General features: G+C 39.7%; 1 protein-coding gene across 1 annotated transcript in view; it reads left to right on the top strand.

Moving 5' to 3' along the window:
- The window catches only part of LOC143353980 (protein O-mannosyl-transferase TMTC1-like), a 428,910-nt gene that overhangs the window by 229,989 nt on the left and 175,512 nt on the right, over positions 1–23,409 (top strand). The window contains exons 3-5 of the mRNA XM_076787624.1: positions 4,068–4,141; positions 18,915–19,046; positions 20,523–20,595. Coding sequence (XP_076643739.1) covers positions 4,068–4,141; positions 18,915–19,046; positions 20,523–20,595 — 279 coding nt within the window. The remainder of the gene's footprint in view (positions 1–4,067; positions 4,142–18,914; positions 19,047–20,522; positions 20,596–23,409) is intronic.

Genomic DNA, 23,409 nt, shown 5'->3' with positions numbered 1-23,409 from the left:
GCGAGAAAATGCCTAAAATCCAAGTTCCAATCCTAGGAGATCACTAGTTCAAAAGTTAAGTTTGTTGTAAAGATGTGCGGTTTTCAGCGTTTTCGACAGGCAAGGGCGCCGCCATAATGAGCGGAGTCACTAGATGTGACTGCAAGAATATGTTACTATAAATGAAATATTTCAGTTATTAAAGCTGACTTACGATCAAGAGGTAGTAAATTAAAAATTTTTTAACTGAATACAATTTCTTTTCAATTGTTTTTCACAGCGAGCATAGTTTGCAAAAATACAATAGAAAATACGAAACCCGATATCTTGATACGTTCAGCGAAAGATATTCTAACAGCTTCTGGTATACACTTGCCGAAGACCACAACCATAATTGTTCAATAACACTTAATTCAGACTTACCTAAAGTTCCGGGCACTACACCATAAATACCGTCTCGGACGGTGTTATACAGAGTGTTTCACGATGTTACAAGAAAATTTCAGAGGAAAACATTAGTTGGTTCAGAGGGGGAAATATTATGATAGGAAAAAAAATTTGTTCAAGGTTATATTTTTGAGATTTCAAGGTCATCAGAGTTTCTTTTAAATGGAATGATGTTTTTATTATCGCTATATGATAGTCGAGGTCAAGACGAATCCAACGGCTTGTAATATTATGACCTTCACGTGACCTTGAGTTTGTTATCACCAACGATTCCACACCATACATTTACACTCCATGGACGCTGGTGTTCAACTTGTCGAAGTCATTTCGGGTTTTCAGTGCACCAATAATGCATATTATGGTTATTCAGTTGTTCATGGTTAGAAAAAGCAGCTTCGTCAGTAAAGAGAACGTCATAAAAGAAATGTTTATATAGTATAGTAGATTTAGGCAGAATGTCGTTGGGTCTTCAATGACAGGAAGAGGGCCATAAAACATCGAGGCCTGACGAAGACCAGGCCCAAGGGATGAGGGCGATAACAGAGTTAGTGTCCCTGACGAAAACCAGGCCCAAGGGTAGGCTGGGATTTTCGAGGGACATACACAGGATTTGGGGATGAGTGCGGGTGTGTGAGTGACAACTAGAAAAGGACATTTTTGGGGAGAACGGACAGATTTTGCGTTGACTGCGGAGAACGGAGGACGTGTGCGTTGCGTGACAGATAAAGTATCTAATTGTTTCCGACATCGAAGTTATCCATTCAATACCTTTTTTTATATATTTTAAATAAACAAAAACATTATAAACTATATACTACATTTATTTCTTTGTATTTGCTGCAATGTTCATGTACAAAAAACAACACGATTCTCGAAGTCGTTGCCATGAAGCTCCTAAGGAAATAAGGAAGTAAGGAAATATGGTATGGATGAAATTTATAACATTGTAATATTTGGAACACACTTGCTTTGGCAATGCCTAAAGAACGTCCAATTTTTCGACAACTTGTAGTAGGATCAATATTGACTGTAGCAAATACAAAAGTTTCGGCATCTCCAATAGCAGCCTTTGATCGTTTCCTGTTCAGTGATTTAATACTCTCTGTTTTACAAAACAATTGAACTATACGGTCAAAATTTTGTAGAGAACAATAATTTTTCTCAGGGTATTTTTCAGCGTACAGTTGAGATGCTTGTACTGAGTTATTTTTTGCCTCGCCGTAAACTAAAAATATGTCTATCTTTTCTGCATCACTGTACACCATCGTTTCAGAGAAGTAACGTCATCTTTCACAATCGAATAAATCCCGATGAATTTCTGAAACGTACCGATTAGAGTCACAGAAACGAGAAGAATTTGTATCAGTGTTTACAATTTATTGTGAGCGTGTTTACAGTCATTAATCAAGGTTTAAGAACATTTCTTGAAACCCTAGGGGAGTCATCTTATCGTTATTTCACTATTTACATCAAGTTTCCCACTTTTATGAATTTCTCGTACTCAAGGTCACGTGAAGGTGATAATATTGCGGGTCGTTGGATTCGTCTTGACCTCGGTTATCATATAGCGATAATAAAAATATTCCATTCTATTTAAAAAAACTTCGATGACCTCGAAATCTCAAAAAATATAACCTTCAAAAAATTTTTGTTTCCTATCATAATATTTGCCCTCCTGAACCAACTAGTTTTCCTCTGACATTTTTTTCTATTATAAAAAACAAGCGAGATATTTTAGATGCTCGAGTTAGGTGAAACACCCTGTATAATAGATCGGACGTACATACGCGGTAACAATTCTACGTTTCCTTATAAATTAGCTAGAGCAGCGTATCCAAGAATTAATTTGATGAATATCGTCGCCGCGACGGCAGCGTGTCTAGCGCCGGATGCGGCAACAGAAATACAAGTTCCTCCAGACGCTATTGCGAATTAACAGAGAACAATAACTTCGCAGAGGCTTGCATAAGCATATGCCAAGCGGGCCGTAGATCTTCGGATCCATTTAAAGCGGAGCGACCTATCCTCTGCCCGGCCAATTGAAACTTCTTCCAACTGATCCCATTTAACGAACCGGCGCAACGCCGGAAAGTTCCGAATTAAAAGGAGCCTTCAATTTCTCATTTCGACTCGTGCTCGTATACCGAGCGGAGATCCGCCGGTTAACTCGTTAGGGGATCGCCGGGCCATCGTGATGGATGCTGTCCGTAAATTTTCTAAATACACCTGCTGCTCTGCGCCTTCCAGTCGGTGGGAAAGAAAAGCGTGAGGAGGGGAATGGGCAACGCGCTCGGGCAAGTAGAAAGAGCTCCGTACGAATGTCTGATTCCGGGAAATCCACTGGAATCTTGGCACACGCGATTCCCTGGTCGAAGGCAATCCCCGGGAATCTCAGTTATTCACTGGCAGGGATGGCTGTCAATAACTCGAGCGGCCGGTCCCTCCACCGCACCGCGCTCTTTCAATTCGTTTGTTCCTTTGGCTCACGTGGCCGGCCTTGCCTTGTCCGTCATCGCGTGGCCCGTGAAAGAGATCCCAGCCCATTGGCTTTCGCCGGCGCTTTCCAACCCCCCGCACCGCCGCGACTTCTCGTTTTACACCGCTAAATCCAATTTCAGTTTACCGCTTCGTACTTCCTTCGAAAGGATCTTCGCTGTAACCCGCCTCGCCATTGTACCACTCGAACCTTCTTCGCCAGACACAGAGAACGACCGGTTGATCCTTTTCTCCCCTCCCCGATATAATCTCCACCCGTTAATCGGCCCGAACTTCCGACAGGATGTGTATCTCCTCGTCGAGATATCATCTTCGAACAGATCAATCGATCTCGAACCCGAAGCCTTTCACGATTTCACTCTTGATTGCGCAGACAGTTCTGATGAGGTTCGCAGCGCAGGTCCAACAGACTTGCGTTCTGTGCGAACTATTATCGAGACATTCAAATTAACCCCTCCCCGTACTTTAACGAGTCTTACTCGCGATGAAGATTTTGGCCCAAACGTAAACATCACGCGTAAGACTCATGGACTGAAAATCGGGCCAAAGGTAAACATCACGAGTCAGACTCGCAGAATGATTTACAAATGACTATATAACAGTATAGCTAGTATTGCAACTGTTTTCGAGCATCACTCTGGTCTGTTTACCGCGCGTTGACCCCTAACGCTTGGGTTCGGATTTCGTCGAGCTAAATGGCACGGGAAGGCGTTAACAGTACAGAACAGTACAGAATATTGACCGAGAATATATCAGTACAGTATATGTACCGTGATTCTACACCTCTGTATAGGTGGAGACATGTTAAAAACATGGACCGCAAAGTTGACCTTGAGCCTTTTTTTCAAGGTCAAACTTTTTTTTTAATCGCATTCCATAGAACTCTTCGCGAAGAAGAAAAGTCTCAGAGGAACTATGGGTTGCAAGTCGACCGTTCACTTAAAAAACAGAGAAAACTATTATACTGTTTCGTAAACTATTTTATTCCATATGTCTACAGGGTGTTCCAATCTGGTATAAACGTGGAAGAGATGATTCTACATTGTATATCTCGCCATTTCTCCTTCCTCTCGTACATAGACTTTACTGTTTTAATTAATAAAATCGCCTTACTATTATTACCATATTCTTCTTTTCTTTTTCAGGTAACTGGCATCGTGGGTCGTGCAGACGTCTTGGCCTGTATTTTCTTTCTGCTATCGTTTCTCGCTTATCACGGGTAAGTGGAATTTCAATTTGTAAATGATCCCGCCGCCGAAAATGTCGGATATCTCTGGTCTGGTCTGTTGCCGCACTCATTCCGCTCTGTTATCGCAACGTATTTTTTGCAATTTCTTCTACCGAGGTTATTTTACGATTGATTTCTCTCTGGAAGTGCATTTACCGAGAGGTTCGTTCAGGTAAACGTGACTCTATTACTAAAACAACTTTTTACCCGAGTTATTACCGGAGAAATAACCATTCCCGTTAATATTGCCGGAATCCCGTATTATTTCATTTGCCCCGTATCCATTATGGGCAAATCGTTTCTTCCTTGTTCCAATCATTCGCAACGGAGAGTAATTTTCATCGTTTCGTGTGGGAGGTGGAAAGGGGTGGAAGGCGGATGGGGACGGGAGGGTGAAACAATTTCATCGTGTAGAACGGTTACGCCCATCGCGATGGCAACAGAATTAATAATCGTGACTCGTGTACACTGTGCCACTGTTATACAGAGCGGCGACGTCGGTTGCATGTTCAAGTTGTTCGAAACTAAGATGAAGTGAAATCGACTTTACGTTTAATATTGTAACAGGCGGCACGAATAAGTTGCACGCCCGCTGCGTACAAGAAACGCCGTAATGTCGCGACGTTGTCTCATTTGTCATTTCCATTGTCATAAACACTTATTACTGCGATATCTTCTTAAAACGATACATGTTGCGAGACGAGCATATAACTTTCCCTCCATCATTTTACTCTCTATAGATGTATCACGGCGGTAGAGAACAGTAACTGTTTTAAATGCTGAAGATTCCAACAATGCAACAGAAATTATTTAGAAACGTGTGACGGTTGTGGAATGTAATTTAGTAATATGTGTAACAAGGTTCAGTGCCCGGATCGATGCTGCCTGTGGCCGTCTTGGCTCTATATTGACGTGTTCCTCGCGAATTCCTCGCCTTGAAACTTCGATTTTTGGCATTTTCGCGTTAAGACGTACAGGATTATATAAAAAGAAGTTAAAAATTTCTGGGTTTCCAAGATGAAGTTTAGAAAGAAATTAAAAAAAAAAAGAGACTCTTCAATTATTTCTTTTCTAATAATTCGAATCAGTTGAAAATACTGCAACAGCATTATTGCATTCTTTAAATGTTTCTACTGTCTTGCATTTGACCTACTCATTTTTGTCATAGAAGCGTAAAATCCGGAGTCTACGGGTATTACAGTAATTTCGCGCAACAGCATTTTGCGGTCTCAATAATCGTAAAACAAAAATTACGGTATCCGTCATTTTGACAGGTCCAGCAATTCTAGCGTGAACGAGAAAAAGTTCAGCAAAATGCGTGAGAAAGATTTAACAGCGATGGCGGAGGGAACGAAAGATTTTTTATTGTTAGCTGACTGTTCGTGGGTTCAGGTCGCGAGTAACCTAATAAGGTAGCATGTCAGAGGCATAATACACCCATAACTCGAGGGAACTTACCGGGTGCATATACATACGTCAGCGATGTCGGGCATCGCTTAGCGTCGGGACGACGCCAGTCTGACGCCGGAGCAGCGGCCCATTCATTCTCATGAGCACCGGGGCGGTGTGTGGAAATTATAAACTAAACTAATTTACCCGGGCCCAGAAGCGGCGTTGGTTCGCACGCGCCGATGTGCCGCGCCGCTGCTTTAAACGTTCCCCTACACTCGTTTACATCGATCCTCAACCGTGAAAATATAAAGTGCTTACGAGCGATCCCGCGAACTTACGATGAAAATCTTTTTATCGTTCCCTCTAAGAGGATTCAGGACTTATGCATGGTAAGCGTTGTAACGTCATACTTGAAAAGAGCCGCGAACGCGCCGCCCCTGGCCGCGACACAAACTGCGTCATTAACGAGCCCCTAAAGTAGAAAACTTCCTTCGCCCCTTTCGCGATCATTCAAGATAATCCGGTTAATAATGAATAAATTTCGACAGTATTGCGGCAGCCGGTAATTCGTTGAATAAACCGTGCTCAGTAATTGGGTGGTAATACGCCAGTTTTCTCAGGATACATTACTTTTATGAATATTTAGACAGCTGTACACTCCTCGCTTCTACATGGTCGTTCTACATAAATACAGGGTGTCTCTGAAAACATGGCGCAAGCCATGGGTGGTGATTATACAAGGTTAAACAAAATAGGACTATACAGGGTGAGATACCTAAACAGGCCACATGAACACTTGGCATAATTCCACGTCAATTGTTTTTTTTTTTGTAGATTGACGAGTAGAGGTCATATGAAGGTCAACTCCGTGTTTTATATTAGAATGATATACTTCTCTACGTACTATCTAGTAGGGCGTTTTAAGGCGCGTACCTACCACTCAAGGTCATTAGAGATCGTTGAAGGTCAACTGCGATGGAAAATATTCTACTTTGAGGAACTACCAGCGTACGTCTGGTCACGGACATCAACATTAGATGTTGACAAAGTTCGTGTTTACATTCGTTGTTTCCGACAATTCTAACGCCGTGCAAAACTGACTCTGTGAAAACAGTTTCTATTTGTCAAAACAACAATAGTAACACAAAACATGCAATTCGTTTGGACAGCCAAAATATCCGACACAACACTATATATTTTGCTTCCTTTGCATTCGACATGGAAACAATGAATAAATACAATTCATGTTGAAATTCCCTCCGTGTGCTCAATTGTGCTCCTAACTGTCCACATTTTTATACGTGTGTAGACACGTTCTGGAAATAGGGTAAGGGACACAATTACTGTGGGATTACCAATATGCCTATATGAATTATACTTATTTTTAAAGCATATTGAATATTAAAAAAAAAGATATATATTAAGTTAGATATACAGGGTGGTTGGTAACTGGTGGTACAAGCGGAAAGGGGGTGATTCTACGCGAAAAAAGAAGTCGAAAATATAGAATAAACATTTTTCGTTTGACGTTTTGTTTTCGAGAAAATCGAATTTAAAGATCCGTCGGGTTCGCGTGCTTTAATATGCGTAGGAAGTAGAATTGGTAGGTCATGGTCAGACGCAGCATACAATTCCTATCGAATAACACGCGCATTGGCTGCATTTTCAAACTCAATGTTCTCGAAAACGAAGCTTCGGATGAAAAAATTTTATTCTATATTTTCGATTTCTTTTTTCGCGTAGAATCACCCCCTTTCCGCTTGTACCGCCAGTTATCAACCACCCTGTATATTAGGTTTACGGGACTCGTCAAAATGAGGGGTTCTAATAATTTAAAATCCTTAAGATTCTAAGGATGTATACATGAGAAATTATTTAGCAAATATATTTCTTTGGGTATATATTATTTTTAAAATAATGCTAAAAGTGCGGGTAGCACGTTTTTGTTATTTTTATAAAGTAGTGCTCCGTGAACCTAGTGTTAATGAAAAAAATTGAATATCTCTTTTTAATGTTCCTTGTGCTTTAAAAATAAGTATAATTCATATCGGTACCTCCACAGTAATTGGGTCCCTGGCGCTAGTGCACAAAAGACAGGATTTTTGAAATGTGCAATGCTTTGTTTTCCCTTGCAAGAAACGTGCAAGTACTCGAAGTGTTTCATACGGTGTCCGGCAATGTAGGCGACTCACGTGGAAAAAGGGTTATAAGACGAGGGTTTCGAATTGAAGCGTGGACGGCAGACGTTCCGCTTGAAATTGGGGTGAAACAGACTATCTCGTACACCGGAATCGATAGAGACGTATCCTTTTTTGATGCGTAACGGTTCGAGTGAACGCGCATTTACCCGACGTACACACATTCCTCGGCCCGGTTGCGAACGGCAAGAGAAACAAATATCGAAAAGCGGCGCAAGCCGGTGTAAAATACGCGGTATATTGAGAGAAACGAAGGCGCATAGCTCGTAAACGACCGGGAAACCGGGTGCTCCGGCTAAATAGACGTCGAACCGGGTCAGTGTGTCAACCTCCCGGCTTTTAAGTAATGAATCTCGAATGAATATTCCTATTTAAAAAAAAAAAAAGAAAAAACGAAAACCGTGGGAGTTTCAGCGAAATGTTCCGGGACAAATGTCTATTGTGCGAACTCATTGACATCGTTGCATCCCAAATTAATAAAACTTGTTTTCTCGTCTCACCTTTTAAGCTACTTGCTTAATGTCCAGTTTATTATTCGTTAGCCGCTACTTTAGCGAAATTATGTACATTATTTATTTACGCAGGATGTCTCACAAGTGTCGGAATAATTTTTATCGAGCTCTTCTATAGATAAAATGACGAAATTATATTTTTATTGAAATTTTTATTCCTGAGAACTCTGAAGGGAAACATTAACAGTAGTGTTCACTCAAAATGAATAAATTACTCCAGTCAGCATTGTATATGAGGAAACATGTGCAAAATATTAGATTTAGAAAAGATTTACTCTACAATAAATTTTATGGAACAGTATTGGACTGGTTTCATCGTACATATTTTTGTTATAATTATTTAAGAAAACATTTACAAACTTTTTAGAGCTACAGAGTGCATTAGTTATACTATCATAAGTAAAATAATAAGTAAATTTTAGTTAAAGATTAATATAATTGAATGAGGTGTGGGAGGGTCACAATCAGACTGACATTTAATACAAAATAGTATGCACTATTACATTTTGCTGAAGTATTGTATTGTTTCCGGAAATACTTAGTTCTTCTTAAACACTTTTACGAAAACTGTATTTTATTGTCGTGATTATGTTTCAGAGTATTGGACAGAGCACGCCCAATTTTAGATTGTCAACTTTGTAAATTATTTGCGTAAATAATAGTGCAAAAATTTCGCTTTTTTACAATTCCTCTCAATAAGAACTCGATCTTGATTCGAAGCATAAGAAAACAGACAACAGCGTCGGACATTTTTTAAGAGCATAGTGGAGTTCCATTCATTCTGCCAGGGTAGAAAGTTCCAGGGCGAGGACGCTTGAAACGGGGGGAAAAAACGTTCGAGAGAACTTTCGAAGAGAAAGTAAAGCTGCAGCATCGGCTCTGACGCTGTTCGATTGACAGTTAGATGCAAGATAAAGCGGTTCTCTCAGAACTGCAGGAATTCATTCCCCTCTTTTCTACCTCGGCTCGGTTTAACCTGGCGCGCTGTAAATGCTACTTCTTTTTCGCATGATCGCTACCTTTTATATTCATCAAACTGAATCGATCGTTCCCCACGTTACGAAAAATGTTCAACCGCTCAGAATGTAAACGTCCATCGATTTCTGCTGTTTGCAGATTGCATTTCAAATTAGAGATCCTCCCCCATTCATCGTATTCACTGTGCATGCACCGAGCCGTGAATAAGCTTTACATTAAATTAAATGAATTTATAATTTCATTAATCTTACGTAACGCTAGGTTTACGAAACACTAAAAGCGACTATTTTACATTACGTTATAATAATAATAACAAGAATGTGTCCACCCAAAGTTTTAGCCACTTTTCTATAATATATAAAAGAAACAAGAAAAAAGAAACAAGTTTGTTGAATAATTCCTCATGGATGCACATTTACAATTTCAATATTCATAAATTAAAAAAATTAAAAGCCGTCATTTTGACGGGTCAGATATTTGTTTAACACGTTAACTGCCATGTCAGTCACATATGACTGATAGTGATTTTTGACCAGGTTTAGACATTCATTTTTATTGTGACATATCCAGATACACCGAATTTTATTAAGATCTTTAGAATTCAAAGGAGTTAAAACAACATCCCTTATAATACATTTAAAATTTCTAGTTTCGCTTTCATTAATTAAATTACTCTGATTTTGTAAGAATCTCTGGGAATGATATATGGCAGATAACATGTTAAACAAAACGTAGAAGTTCAAATAGAATTAAAGAAAGAAATTCGATGCAAGACTGTATACAAGACGCGACAATTTCATCGATTTCTTCAGCTTTGAAAGAACACCAGTCCACCGATTAAATATTAATTTCGGAGGAAGTCACCGACGCGGCGCGGCGCGGCGCGGCGCCACGCAACTCTGTCTCCGAGGCAATTATCGTTGAATGTCCAATCAATAATAATTTCAGAGCGTTAATCCTCTCTGTCCTCCGGCGCTAGCATACTGTCGGATGTTTTTGCCCGGACCCTCGGAACTCACCACCACGCCCTATTCAGTCAGCCATCCATTAATCTTACTTACGTAGCTTCGATGTAAATTGTAAGAAATGCCGCGGTGCACTGCCTCGGACGTCCTCCAGGTTTTTACGAGTCCGCGGTTCGCGATTTTACCGCCTCGCCGATCCTCTCGACCTCCTCGAAATCGGAAACGACGTACAGTGGCGCAATTTCTCGAACAGGTGGCCGAAATTCAATTATCGTGGTGTGCAGTGGCTGCAAAAAGTATTGGCACACTAAACTGGCTATTTTCGAACAAATTCTCGCAATTCGCAGTCGCTCGCACTGAAGATCGTACATAATTTATCGACGGATATTTTAGTTAAGCTTGGTGACAGCTTCACTTCACAGCTTCAGTTAGCATATTTTTATAATTCGTGCGAAAAATAAAGAAATGCAGATTATTTTTTATTGCGAAAAAGAAAGATTTTCATTTTTATTTTAAATAATCAAGATGAAATTTCAGAAAGAAACTAATAATAAATTAAAATTTTTACAATAGTTTAATGTCACCACTTTTGTGTGTTTCATCTACTCATTTTTGTCATATATGAATTTTTAGTAAAATCGGAAAAAATAAAGTTTTCGAAATAAATTTTGCAGTTTTGATAAGATATTCGAGTTCCACAACACCGAAAACTGTAAAAGTACCAAGAAAAGTGCGAAGCTTTTTATCAGGATCGAATCTCGACGCAGATTAATGCACGTATCGCGTGAACCAACTGATGCTGTTATCACTATCTTCCTAGTGGGTGAAAATTGCTCGCCGAGAACTGTTTATCATTCATAAGCTGAGAAGGACTACTTTGGACTTTGGTTGCTAGATCACGCTAAAGGGATTTGCTGGCGTTGTGTGTTCTCGAAACTCAATCTTCGAGAGATTAATCATGGACAGTCGTGACGTTAATTATTTCGGATTTAATAGTTTTGTTGAGAAAAAATGAGCAGGAACATATTTAGAAATCAATGTTATAAAACTTTAATGAGAAAAACGACAATCTTATTTTGCTTATACGTTTGCTCTATAATTACACATATAATACACAGAATTGTTTTTCTTTCTGGTTTAGTATTAATTTTCATACTTGTGATACTACGTTGATGGGTCATGTATATGATTTATATTACTTGACACTCCGAATAGAAAACAAATTTTTCAGCACTTTTATAAAAGCATTGATCTGCATAAATTATTTATTTTTTGCTTTATTCCGACAATCAAAATGTACAGATCTTTATTTTCACGATTTTTATTGAATTCCTGAATAAGAAATTACATTTAACGAGTGATGTTATTCGAACGTCTTTCCAGTTCTACTGTAAGTAGTCTGATCAAGATATAGTCAGACAGTAGATATAGTCAGACGGTCAGACATGTATTATCCCAGCGATTTCATTAATGCTTGGTCTATAAAGAGTGATAAAGGGTTTCATAAACTTTTAGAATATGTATAATGTTCCGAACAGATTTGTTTGATAATCAGAGAAAAGTTGATCGTATAAATCTATTTAAAATTTAGTACTTAATAATAATCTGAAGATATACCATTTTATTTTCTATAAAATGTAATTATTATACTTTATTTTCACAAAGTTTGTTAGTTGGTACCGTTGTTTTTTGTTGAGTTTTATCACAAGATGCTTATTAATTAAAATTTGATCACACTATGACCCGGAAGTGGGGTAAAAACACCATTACTTGGGATAGAGAGTTCCTGATACTTTTTAATCGGCTTTTCGTGTAATACAGAACTAAATAATTAAGGAACTCTCTTCAAATTAAAACATATTTATTAAACGTTTCTTAAATAACCAAATGAAAATACAGGACAGAGATTAAGCTTAAACAAAATATTGCACAATGATAATGTCTGAGCATAAGGCAAATACACAAGTTGCATCAAACTAACTTATTCTATATTTTCGACTCAATTTCTTATGTAGAATCATCCCCTCCAAGTTTATATCATGCAGGCATAAAAAAAATTGATATCATGCAGAATAAAATGAAAATTGACGAAATTTTAAAGTTGTCTTTTAAGAGAACGTTTGACTTGAGACCCATAGTTCCTTTAAGACTTTCGTTCTTCGCGATGAGTACTAAAGGATGCAATAAAAACTATGTTTGACCTTGAACAAAGAGTCAAGGTCAATTTTTCGGTCCATTTCTTTAACAGATCTCGACCTATCCAGAGTTGCAGAATCACGCTATAGTGATCGCGACATGTAATTTGAAGAACCCTGTACAAAGCAGTCAACAATGTTCGATATTCGATTGTTTACGAATTCGCAGATGTGGGACTTAGGTTCGTCAGCTAATTCGTGTACTCTACACAACACAGAAATGGATAACACAAGCGGGAAACGGGGAAAACATTTATCGCAGAGACTAGTTGACGTTGTCCAACGCTTCGAAAAGCAAACTACGTGACTCCATAAATTTCCGGAGCGCAGGGGAAGCTGAAATTAGCGAGTTTGAGTGAGTTAAACGGCGAAATTGCGATGTAATTACCGTGAAAGTGTAAACACGAAAGGGAACTCAAACAGTTGTTTAATGCCCCGCGGAATGTAAGAAGAGAACGAAATTTCTGACGGAAGCTCCGCAATTTCATTTCGTTCCGCGGGGAAAAAAAAGAAAGAGAAAAATGTATATTTCCAAAGTTTGCGAAGGCGCGATTATTCCCATCTCCCGTTGCCCACCGGCGGCTTCCTGCCCCGCTCTTTATCTCTCCCCGCCTCGTTAAAGGCAGAATTATCTTACACGTCTCTTCGGAACGCCTCCGCGACCCACCGCGCTGCTCGACGACCTTACCGAACTTTTTACGTCAGCGCCGTGCCTCAAAGATATCCTAATTTAATTTGAAGAAGTTCGAATAGTTTCCGAGAACCTCTAGGCTTCGAGCGTGATAAAAACCGTACCGCGCCGTCGCCATTGTTATCGCTGATGTCCCTCCAACTTTTCTATCGGACGGCATCCTTTCAGATTTGTCGCACGAAACCACGCCGAGAAACATTTCCGAACGTCAGTCCAATGCCACCGGAAGCAATTCGATGATCGGCTATTGACAAGATCTACAAGATCTACAATTTAATCCTCGGACAAATATAGATAAATGCAAGGAACTGGACCTCCATAGCAGCTTATTTCTTCTCTTAATAATTCTGACGAGTTACATATAATAAATTGGAAGAATTTTTGAAAATTATAAACTAATATGTATCTTTTTGTAAGTAAAATTAAGTAAGTAAAATATGGTACACAAAACAAAACAATTACTAGGAAATGGATTACAAAATAATTCTCGGCCCTAACACCAAATTAATCGTTGCATTTATTTAAATGGATACTTTCTCCCGCGAAATGTGGGATAGTATAATACCAACTTATTAGAACAATAGGATTGGAAGTTCAGGTGACATAACCTCAAAAAATTCGTCGTATGCTTGGGGACTATAGTGGCGACTGATAAGACACATATTAGGCGCTGGTTGCCTTTTGCATTCGAATTGATGACAGGAGACTATAGCACATGCTAAAAATGGTTTCGTGGATTCCGAAATAGAAATTTGAATCTCGAGGATGATGAACATCATGAACATCCGAAATATATCGGAGGATGCAGATTTAAAGCAGATGTTGGCTGATATTCCGTGCCAAAACTAATTAGAAACTTGCATTAGGAATTATTCAACAAAGGTTTTTTGTCCGGTTGCAAAAGCTGGGAAATATTCAAGAAGAGGATCCTTGAATCCCGCATGGACTAGGCGATAACTCTCATGCAGCGAGAATGGCTAAAAATACTCTTGATTCGTTCAGCTAGGAAATTTTGCCACATCCGGCGTACTCCAACATTCGGCTGAACTTCATCGGACTTTCATTTGTTCCGTTCCCTCCAACACCGTTTAGCGGATTCTCTCTTCAAACCGTATGAAGAGATCGAAAAATGCACCACGGACTTCATTGACTCGAAACCGCCATCATTTTATAGAAATGGGTCTCGCCACCTGGCTGAGAGGTAGAAAAATTGCGTAGACGCTGCTGGAGTTTACGTTTCCGAATTGTTGTTTGCTCCTGAACAAATAGAAATTAATTTTTCTGCGAAAAAGCCGAGAAGTCATTCATACATCTAATTAAATTCAAATACAGAAGAGGCACGAAACTTTCGTATTGCGTTTTTCAACGAAAATACAGGCCGAGTCACCTAACGTTTTCACCTCAAATATATTTGTCGTTTTCAAAGATTCATTAAACGTCTTCAGGACAAAGTTGAATGGTAAAATGGGGCTAACACCTTTATTTTTTTTTTAATGGAACCACCCTTTTTTAAACACCTACAATGATAGTCCCTTTCATTACGAATTCAGTGACTATAATTACTCAAGGTCATTCAAGGTCACGGACAGAGAAAACGTATACGATTTAAAATATGAGAATAGAATACTTAACCCAGACCGCCCTTTTTAACCCTTCACGCTCCGGAAGTATTTCAAGTTTACTTCCCAACATGTCCAATCTATTTGTTATACTAAGGGAAACTGTGGACACAACATTTTTATATCAAGTATACAAAGGAAAATATTTATATTTTAGTGAAAATTTATTAATATATATTCAGAGTAATAGGATAACAAGATGATTTAACATTGGACCCAGTAAGTAAAAGTGCCATGCCGCTTAAATGGCGGCATTGGTTCCTTAAGGGTTTAACACCCACGATGATAATCCCTTTCATTAGGAATTCAGTGACAATAATTACTCAAGGTCATTCAGGGTCACGCACAGAGGAGATGTATAAGATTTGAAATATAAGAGCAGAATATCTGTATTTCATAAATGTTCGAAATTATGGCCGACATCGTTACGTCGGTACATTTTTATAAACAGACTCTGAAGGAATGTCGAACTCTGACAAGTACATCCGAGGTGATATTCGTACATGCTGTGATGATACGCTAATGCATATTTTCAACTGCTGCTGGAGCACTCATCTGTACACTATCTTTTAGCAAAAATAATCTTTTCAAATTTTATACGTTTCCTCTGTCTGTGACCTTGAATGGCCTTGAGTAATTGTAGTCATTCAATTCCTAACGAAACGGACTATCATTGCAGGTGTTTAAAAAAATAAAGGTGACCTTGATGTGTGCAAAAAAATGACATAAAAACAAAAATTTGTTTGATATCGTATCAGCCCCATTTTACAAGAAAACAGCAAAGATATTTGGGGTGAAAACGTTAGGTGACGCCCTGCATAATCATCGTATGTAATATTATGAAGTGTAGTCGCCCAGGAAAAAAATTGTTTGAAGATCTTTAACCTCGAAAAATTGATTTTTGGCAGATGTCACCGTGCGACGGAAAATTTCTTTGTCCGCAACAAGGTACGCGGCGTCTGGGCGGATTTGATACGTTCCGCGAGCATCGTCCGCAGAAGGTGGCCTAGCATGCGCGAATAAAACTGCGGCACGCACTGCGCAGCCTGCATCGCATGCATAATTTAATAAAGCTCGTGCTTCGGCCCGACGAAATGTTTATTCGCGCACGCATGCATGGCCACGGGCGAGAGCGTGTCGCGATTTCGTTCGTGCCGCGATTTCGAGAGGCCGCCGCGCCGCGCCGCGTCGGGGCCACTCAGCTCGGACTTCAAACGCGCGCGAGATCAAACACGCCTGTGAACGATTTAATCGTTCGAACCGCTCGTGCCCCGTCCGCCCTGTCCCATTCCAATCGATCCCTCGGTTTATCGCGCGTCCCTTTTTTCTTTTTTTCAGTCGGACGATAAAATAAAATTACGAGGCATCGTAATCGGGACAATTGCGTGACGCTCGCGTGCCGTTCGCGTGCCCGCTCGCTGCTGGCCAATCTCCGCCGTTCCTTTGACCGACACTTGCTCAATATGCTACCGGGTAATTGACTTTTCTCGCCCTTCGTACGCCGGCCCCGCCCTTCCGAGGATATTTCAGCCCGCGCGCGTTCCTCATTTGTGCTCGCATAATCTTCCGCCGGCGTTATCGGCATGAGTTTTAATAGTTGCAGCAAGATAAGCGCCCGGGGAATAGCAGATTCGTGGGGTATCGAGCTGCCATAACCGTCGTGGCGTGCTACATGGTATATCGAGGTTTTCGCTAGGATACGAAACCGTCCGGCGCGGTTTTATTGCAGGGCAATTTCAAATGAAGCAGTAGGGGACGAAATGATAGCATATTTGAAAGTGCACATTGTTGCGGGTCCCGGTTTTTACCGCACCATGAAAGATTGCTGCGGAGATAGCTGTGTTTGTAGAGTCAGAAGGGAACAGAAGACACCGAGCCTCTTTGCCTTTCTCTTCTTCTTCTTCCTTTCACTGCGCAAGCACAAGATGCCTCTGTAATAATCTTGCAGGGCATACCGGAAGGTCCCGGGGGGCTTTATATACGGACTTTTTTTATATTTATCGTTTTAAGATTTTTCTTGACCCTACAACGGACAAGGAAATACACGATCAGCAGTAGAGACGAAAAGATCGAGGTATGATTTTATTCTTCGTCGAGGTTCACGACGTGACGATTTGCCGTTTGTAATTACAATCCGATGTCAAAATATCGAATTTGTAAAAACAAAAGGTAGCAGCCACGGAATATGAACGCAACATAAATAGTCCTGTGCGACCCCTTTGCTTATAGCACAGATAGCTATGCTCCACATGGATGCAGCTGGCACAAAACCTGATTCAGTACAACGACAATTCCATAAGATTTCCTAATACAGAAATTTCCAGAACATTTTCAAGATCTACTATGGAAATCGACGATATTTCGTTCTTGTGTACCTCTATTCTACCCTTAGTATTAATCTCAAATCGATTCAGTTATCACTAGCAATTTCGCAGACAGTTTTATACAACCGTGAGATGATAGCGAAACGTCACGAAAATGGAACAGCCACATTTCGAGCAGTGTTAAGCTATTTAACTTTATGTTAAGCTTAAGGAAAATACGACGGAAACTTTTAATAAATTGACGCTACAATAGCTTACGGAGACCAAGCTTTATATAATGCAATGCAAAAGTTTTTAAGTAGCATTAGGCATTTTTAATGACCGCGAGTCTGTGGAGGATCACTCTCATTCTGGAAGACCGTGCGCCGTCTCACACTTCAAGTACAGTCAACGAGTGTTAGACACAAAGAGGTATTCATATGGTTCCACAACCTCCATACTCTCCGGCAGAGTTGGGCAAAAGTTATTTGAAATAACATGCAAATCCATTTATTATTACCTTCTTATTCGTATACAAAATTATTCGTCATTCCTGAATAACGATTGAATTAGATAGGACAGAAACGTATCTCAATTCTCGGTCGCCAGCTGTATCAAAGGCAAGCCAAATTCGAGAAATAATGGCTTTACAACTTTGGCCGGCAGCTTAGTCTCGATCAGAGTAAACACATCAGGAGGATTAACTCGAGTTGAGGGGAATGTTTGCTTACCTGGAAATCTCGCGAGTAATCCAGGTACCCTGGCAATGTTCGTTTACCTGGGAATCTGACGGGTAACCCAGGTACCCGGAGAATGTTTGTTTACCTGGGAATGTCACGGGTTACCCAGGTACCCGCGCAATGTTTGTTTACCTGGGGATGTCACGAGTAACCCGGGTAATGTTTGTTTATGTAGGAATCTCATGGGTAACCCAGGTAACCGGTGCAATGTTTGTTTACCTGGGAATTTCGCGGATAACCCAGGTACCTGGACAATATTTGTTTTCCTGGGAATGTCACTGGTAACCCAAGTACCCGGGCAATGTTTGTTTACCTGGGGATGTCACGGGTAACTCGGGTAATGTTTGTTTACCTAGGTATCTCATGGGTAACCCAGACGATCGTGCAATGTTTATTTACCTGAGGATGTCACGGGTAACCCAGGTAACCGGGGCAATGTTTGTTTATCTGGGTATCTCGCGGTAACCCAGGTACCCGGGCAATATTTGTTTACCTGGAGATGTCACGGGTAACCTGGGTAATGTTTGTTTACATAGGAATCTCACGAGTAACCCAGGTACCCGGGCAATGTTTGTTTACCTAGGAATCTCATGGGTAACCCAGACGATCGTGCAATGTTTATTTACCTTTGGATGTCACGGGTAACCCAGGTAACCGGGCAATGTTTGTTTACCTGGGGATGTCACGGGTAACCTGGGTAATGTTTGTTTACATAGGAATCTCACGAGTAACCCAGGTACCCGGGCAATGTTTGTTTACCTGGGAATCTCACGGGTAACCCCTACAGCAGAAAAAGAAAACGGAGAGATCGTTCATTAAATATTACCCTTCACCGTAGTACTATTTTGGAAGGGGATAATGCGCGTTGTCCATCAGATAGCGCATAAACATTTTCGCCAAACTAGTCTCATTAGTCACGCCTCGCAAGAGGTATCTCCGTTCTTCTGGAACGAATGAAATCGCATTAACGTTTACCTGAACAGGACCCATAATCAGACCAGAGCGATATCAGCGCGTCAGAGGATGTTGTTAGAATATTACCGACCTTTTCAACCGGTTAGGAGGATTTAGCGGCGAGTAGAAAACAGTGTAAACTCGAGATTCCGGCGACAATGACCGGGGCCCGGTGGTGTGCATTAAATTAAATCTTTCGGATTTGCTTCGGTTCCAGGCAACAGACGGCTTACGTGTGGAGCAGCGTGTGCCTCGGGGCGCTGTCGATGTTAGCCAAGGAAACCGGCATTACTGTTTTGCCTCTAAACCTTCTTTACGACCTCTGTCGCTCCTGGCATTCAATCAAGAGGTAAGCGTTTAAGCGCGCGCGGTCGTAGAACAGTTTGGAAACGCGACACGTACCTTTCGGCAATAAATTACGAAATAAGAAGTAACAGTCCTATGCCCCGAGTCGTACCCTCGCAGAAATTTACGCGACGTCATCCTCACCGCCCCGTCGGTCTTCCCTTTACATGAAGACGGTGCCGGTGAGTGTGAATCGCGTAGCGAGGAGTATTGTCTACGTACATACAGTCACTCAAAACCGTCTCCGTACATTCTTTAACACTGTACAGCTTTACAACTCTAATAATTTCTTGTTATTAATTGGTAAAATGTTTGCAATACTCTAATTATCTATATAATAATTTTGAGACTTAAATTACATCTATCGAGTACAATAATAAAATATTTCCACGATCCATAGTCTATGAACAAAATATTTATTAATCGAACTAAAGTACAGTGATTTCTCTATATTTGTCGCCAAGGCCTGGATGATAAACGTCGCGGAATTATCCCCACTACCGCGGAGTATACCGTGTGAGGAGTGCAAACATAACACGACTCGGGTATGTCTCCTGGACGATACATGTCGCTGGCAAGACCCGTGTTGTTGACATATATCGAGAATTCACTGTATTCTGAACGCATATCAGTCACACGGTCAAATAAAAATTATTAGTCACATTAGACATTTATGTCCAACAGTAAGTAAATTGCTCAAGTTCCCTTAAATCGAAATTAATTAAAATGAATATTGACACCATTTGCATCATTAGCGTATATACGCTCAATTTTCCTGGTCACTCTTAGCAGAGCCGTATGCATACGGTCAACTTTGTTGGTCACTATCATTATTCGTTAACTAAAAAATAAAAATGGAGGGAATTATAATGGTGAAATATGAAGTTCTTTTACTTGTAGTAATTTTTGTACTTAAATATAATAAAAACAAAGTTTGGTGATAAAGGCCTTCTTTTCTGTAATCTCTTTCTGTAAATTTCTTTTTATGCAAATGGGTTAACGAAAGATTAAAATTAAAGATTTAATTGGAGATGACGAGAAAGTTTTTATCTTTTCCTTCATTCAACGAATAACTCTGTCACTTCATTGTGTCATAACATCCATTATGGTCAAATTTTTGTTACGCCAATTTCACTTGTCCTTACGTCTTCGTATGCGTTCAGAATTGCTAAGCTGCTCGATTGACAGGTTATATCATAATTTATTAGAAAGTATAGGGCAGAACAGAAATCTGAACAGAGCCAAAAAAAAAGATAGGAAATATTTAAAAATAGCTTTCTGCCGTGATTTGATGGTAATGCGAAGACACAATCGTTACAGAAGACGAAACATAAAAAGCCTCGGCTACTGAATAAGATGTCTCCGAATGTCTAGGGAGCTTAGCTAGGTGTCATCGTCTCAAATTCCATGGAATTTAATATTTCCATTCTTCGACGTCAATTACGGAAGCCACCTAACTCGCCGCCTGTTCGTGTTCCAGATCTATTTTCGAGGCCAGATGGAACGATGACTCCAGACACTTTTCCCGACGCGCCGCGGCTCTATTAGTCTCGGTGAGTATGACAGTAATGCGAATGAAATTCAATTATCAAACATAAATCCCGGTTGGTTCTGCGAAAAGCGACACAGACGTCTGATATTATTAGGTCATCCCGCGAGTCCGTGCCGTAGATACTTTTCTAGTATTCATGAGGTGTCTAATGAGCACAGAATGGTGCGCGACCGAAACTACTCGGCGGGACGATTGCGTCCAAAAATGGCGTTCGAGGAGAAAATATTAATACTTGGCAGGCACCTTTCACACGGCGAAAGGGTGTAACATCTACTATTTTTTGGCAGCGTTCGCAGTATGAATTTTTCGAAGGAAATCCAGCAACGGCTACTGACGAAATACACTTACGTCGTTTATGAAGAAGCCGTTTTATCGTCCAATACGCGCAGAAAGCGAGTTCATCGTTTTTATAAAGAAAATTTTGATCTCAAGATCAGTCACATTCGGGATGTCCCACAGTGTTCGAACTGTTATGGGAATCGGCAGAAAATCAATAATTTCAAAACTAATCCGTTTTCAACCTGAGACCCGCAATACTTTTTTTTTTAAGTGGACCAGAAGCTGAATCGATTAAAAAGATCAATTTTGATAAATAAAATCGGAGATTTTTTAACACGTTGACTGCTACGTCACCCATATGTGGGTGACGGAATCATTTGTGCAGGTTGTAAAATGAATTTTTACGTTGATATATTCATTGTACCAAATTTTATTAGGATCTGAAACATGCAAGAAAGTTGGAGGACTACTCAGTATCATACGTTTAATTTTTTTCAATTTGTATTTCATTAAATAACTTACTTTGATTTTATGGAATTTTTGAGGTCCCTAGTTCGGCGATGAAAGTGTTAATTACAAAACTGTTTGCTCATTTTTTTATTGTAATTTAATCTAAATTTTAATTTAATTGCGAATTAGATTTAGATTTAGACGAACTTTTGTTTGAACAGTTTTTTCATCAGGAAATCCGGGGGATTTGCGATGCACCCAGTGGCTTCTGGAGTGAACGCGTTGCGTTTAGGCTATTTTCTCCGATTCGGGCGAACAGGGGCAAATAAAATCAGTGGCTCTTTAAAGTTTAATGTGTCCAAAATTAGTGTGTCCAAAATTCGGAGAGGTACTTATCCGGATGGGCCGACAATACCGTTGCGTCACGCGATGGAAGCGGCCACCATTGCGGACGCTTCAGGTGTGCTATTTTCTTCAATTCCATAAGGTCCATTGCTACTTTTAGTTCGACGTGTCCAAAAGTAGTATGCAAAAAATCAGGAATGTACTTTTTGCAAAAACTCAAATTAAAATTGATAAGCATGAAACATTTAGACAAATTGTGAATATTTTAAAAAAATTATTTTAGCAGTACACATAAATACATAGGTCAATACTTTTTTTACGGAGAATGGGTTGCATCGAAAAGTATGTAGAAAAATATGTTTTTATTAAAGAAACAATGAAGGTGACCTTGAAATTTCCGAAACTCTTTCAGCTACAAAAAGAAAACTGTTACTGCCATATTGTGCTCCTCTTTATACTGACCAACTTTGGGCCACAGTGGCGAATCTAGGACTTTACGGGCCCCCTTCGCGGTCAAAAATGTAAAAACATCTTAAATGAAAAACAAGAAAAATAAGTTATACAGAAAATGTTTGGTACTTCAGTTAATATATGTGGGCCCCCAAACGGTATTAGTCCAGGGCCCCAAAATTAAGGGTCCGCCGCTGCTGGGCCAGCCTGTACATTCCATGTTGGAAAAGTAAAAGTCACAAAGTTTCAGATCAACTGTTCCACAAATGGCAAAATAACATGATCCTTTACGTGAAAAATGTGACAAGTTGACAAGAGGGACACGGATGAGGGTCAATGGCCTTTCACAGTCAAAGGGTTGACGTTTCTTAAATACTGATTTAATACTAGATTTACGGGACCCGCCAAAATGACGGATTTTAATTTTTTTAATTTACGAATATTGAGATTGTAAAGATGCATCGAACAGGAATTATTTAACAAATTATTTTCTTTGGGTATATATTATTTTAAAAAATGGCTAGAAATTTTAATAGACACATTCATGTTATTTTCATAAAGTAATGTAAAATAGAGATCTTTAGTGCTCCGTAAACCTAGTGTTAACACTTTGCGGTCGTATTAAGTTTCTGCATAGGTGTCGTGCTGGTCGGAATTAATTTTTGTTGAACGAACAGTGATACAAAAGAAAAACAAAATTTATTAATTCTTTTTTAAGAATATGTTTTAATTTTATCATATGTAAAAAATATATTTTATAGTTCTCCATCATTTAATCGTCTTTATACGGATTCTTTATACAGGGTGGTTGGTAACTGGTGGTACAAGCGGAAAGGGGGTGATTCTACGCGAAAAAAGAAGTCGAAAATATAGAATAAAAATTTTTCGTTTGAGGCTTTGTTTTCGAGAACATTGAGTTTGAAAATGCAGCCAAAGCGCGTGTTATTCGATAGGAATTGTCTGCTGCGTCTGACCATGACCTACCAATTCTACTTCCTACGCATACTGAAGCACGCGAACCCGACGGATATTTAAATTCGATTTTCTCGAAAACAAAGCCTCAAACGAAAAATTTTTATTCTATATTTTCGACTTCTTTTTTCGCGTAGAATCACCCGAACCATATGGTAATCCAATTTAAAATTCGCGGATCGCGTTAATACTTTGACTGCCAAACTAGAAACCTCAAAAATTCCATGAAATCAAAGCAAGTTATTTGATGAAATAAAAATTGAAAAAATTAAATGTATGATATTGAGTAGTCCTCCAACTTTCTTGCATTTTACAAATC

Source organism: Halictus rubicundus, chromosome 5 (assembly GCF_050948215.1).
Source record: "Halictus rubicundus isolate RS-2024b chromosome 5, iyHalRubi1_principal, whole genome shotgun sequence".
Classification (NCBI taxonomy): Eukaryota; Metazoa; Arthropoda; class Insecta; order Hymenoptera; family Halictidae; genus Halictus; species Halictus rubicundus.
The sequence above is the reverse complement of the archived record's forward strand: the minus strand, read 5'-3'. Positions and strand labels throughout refer to the sequence as shown.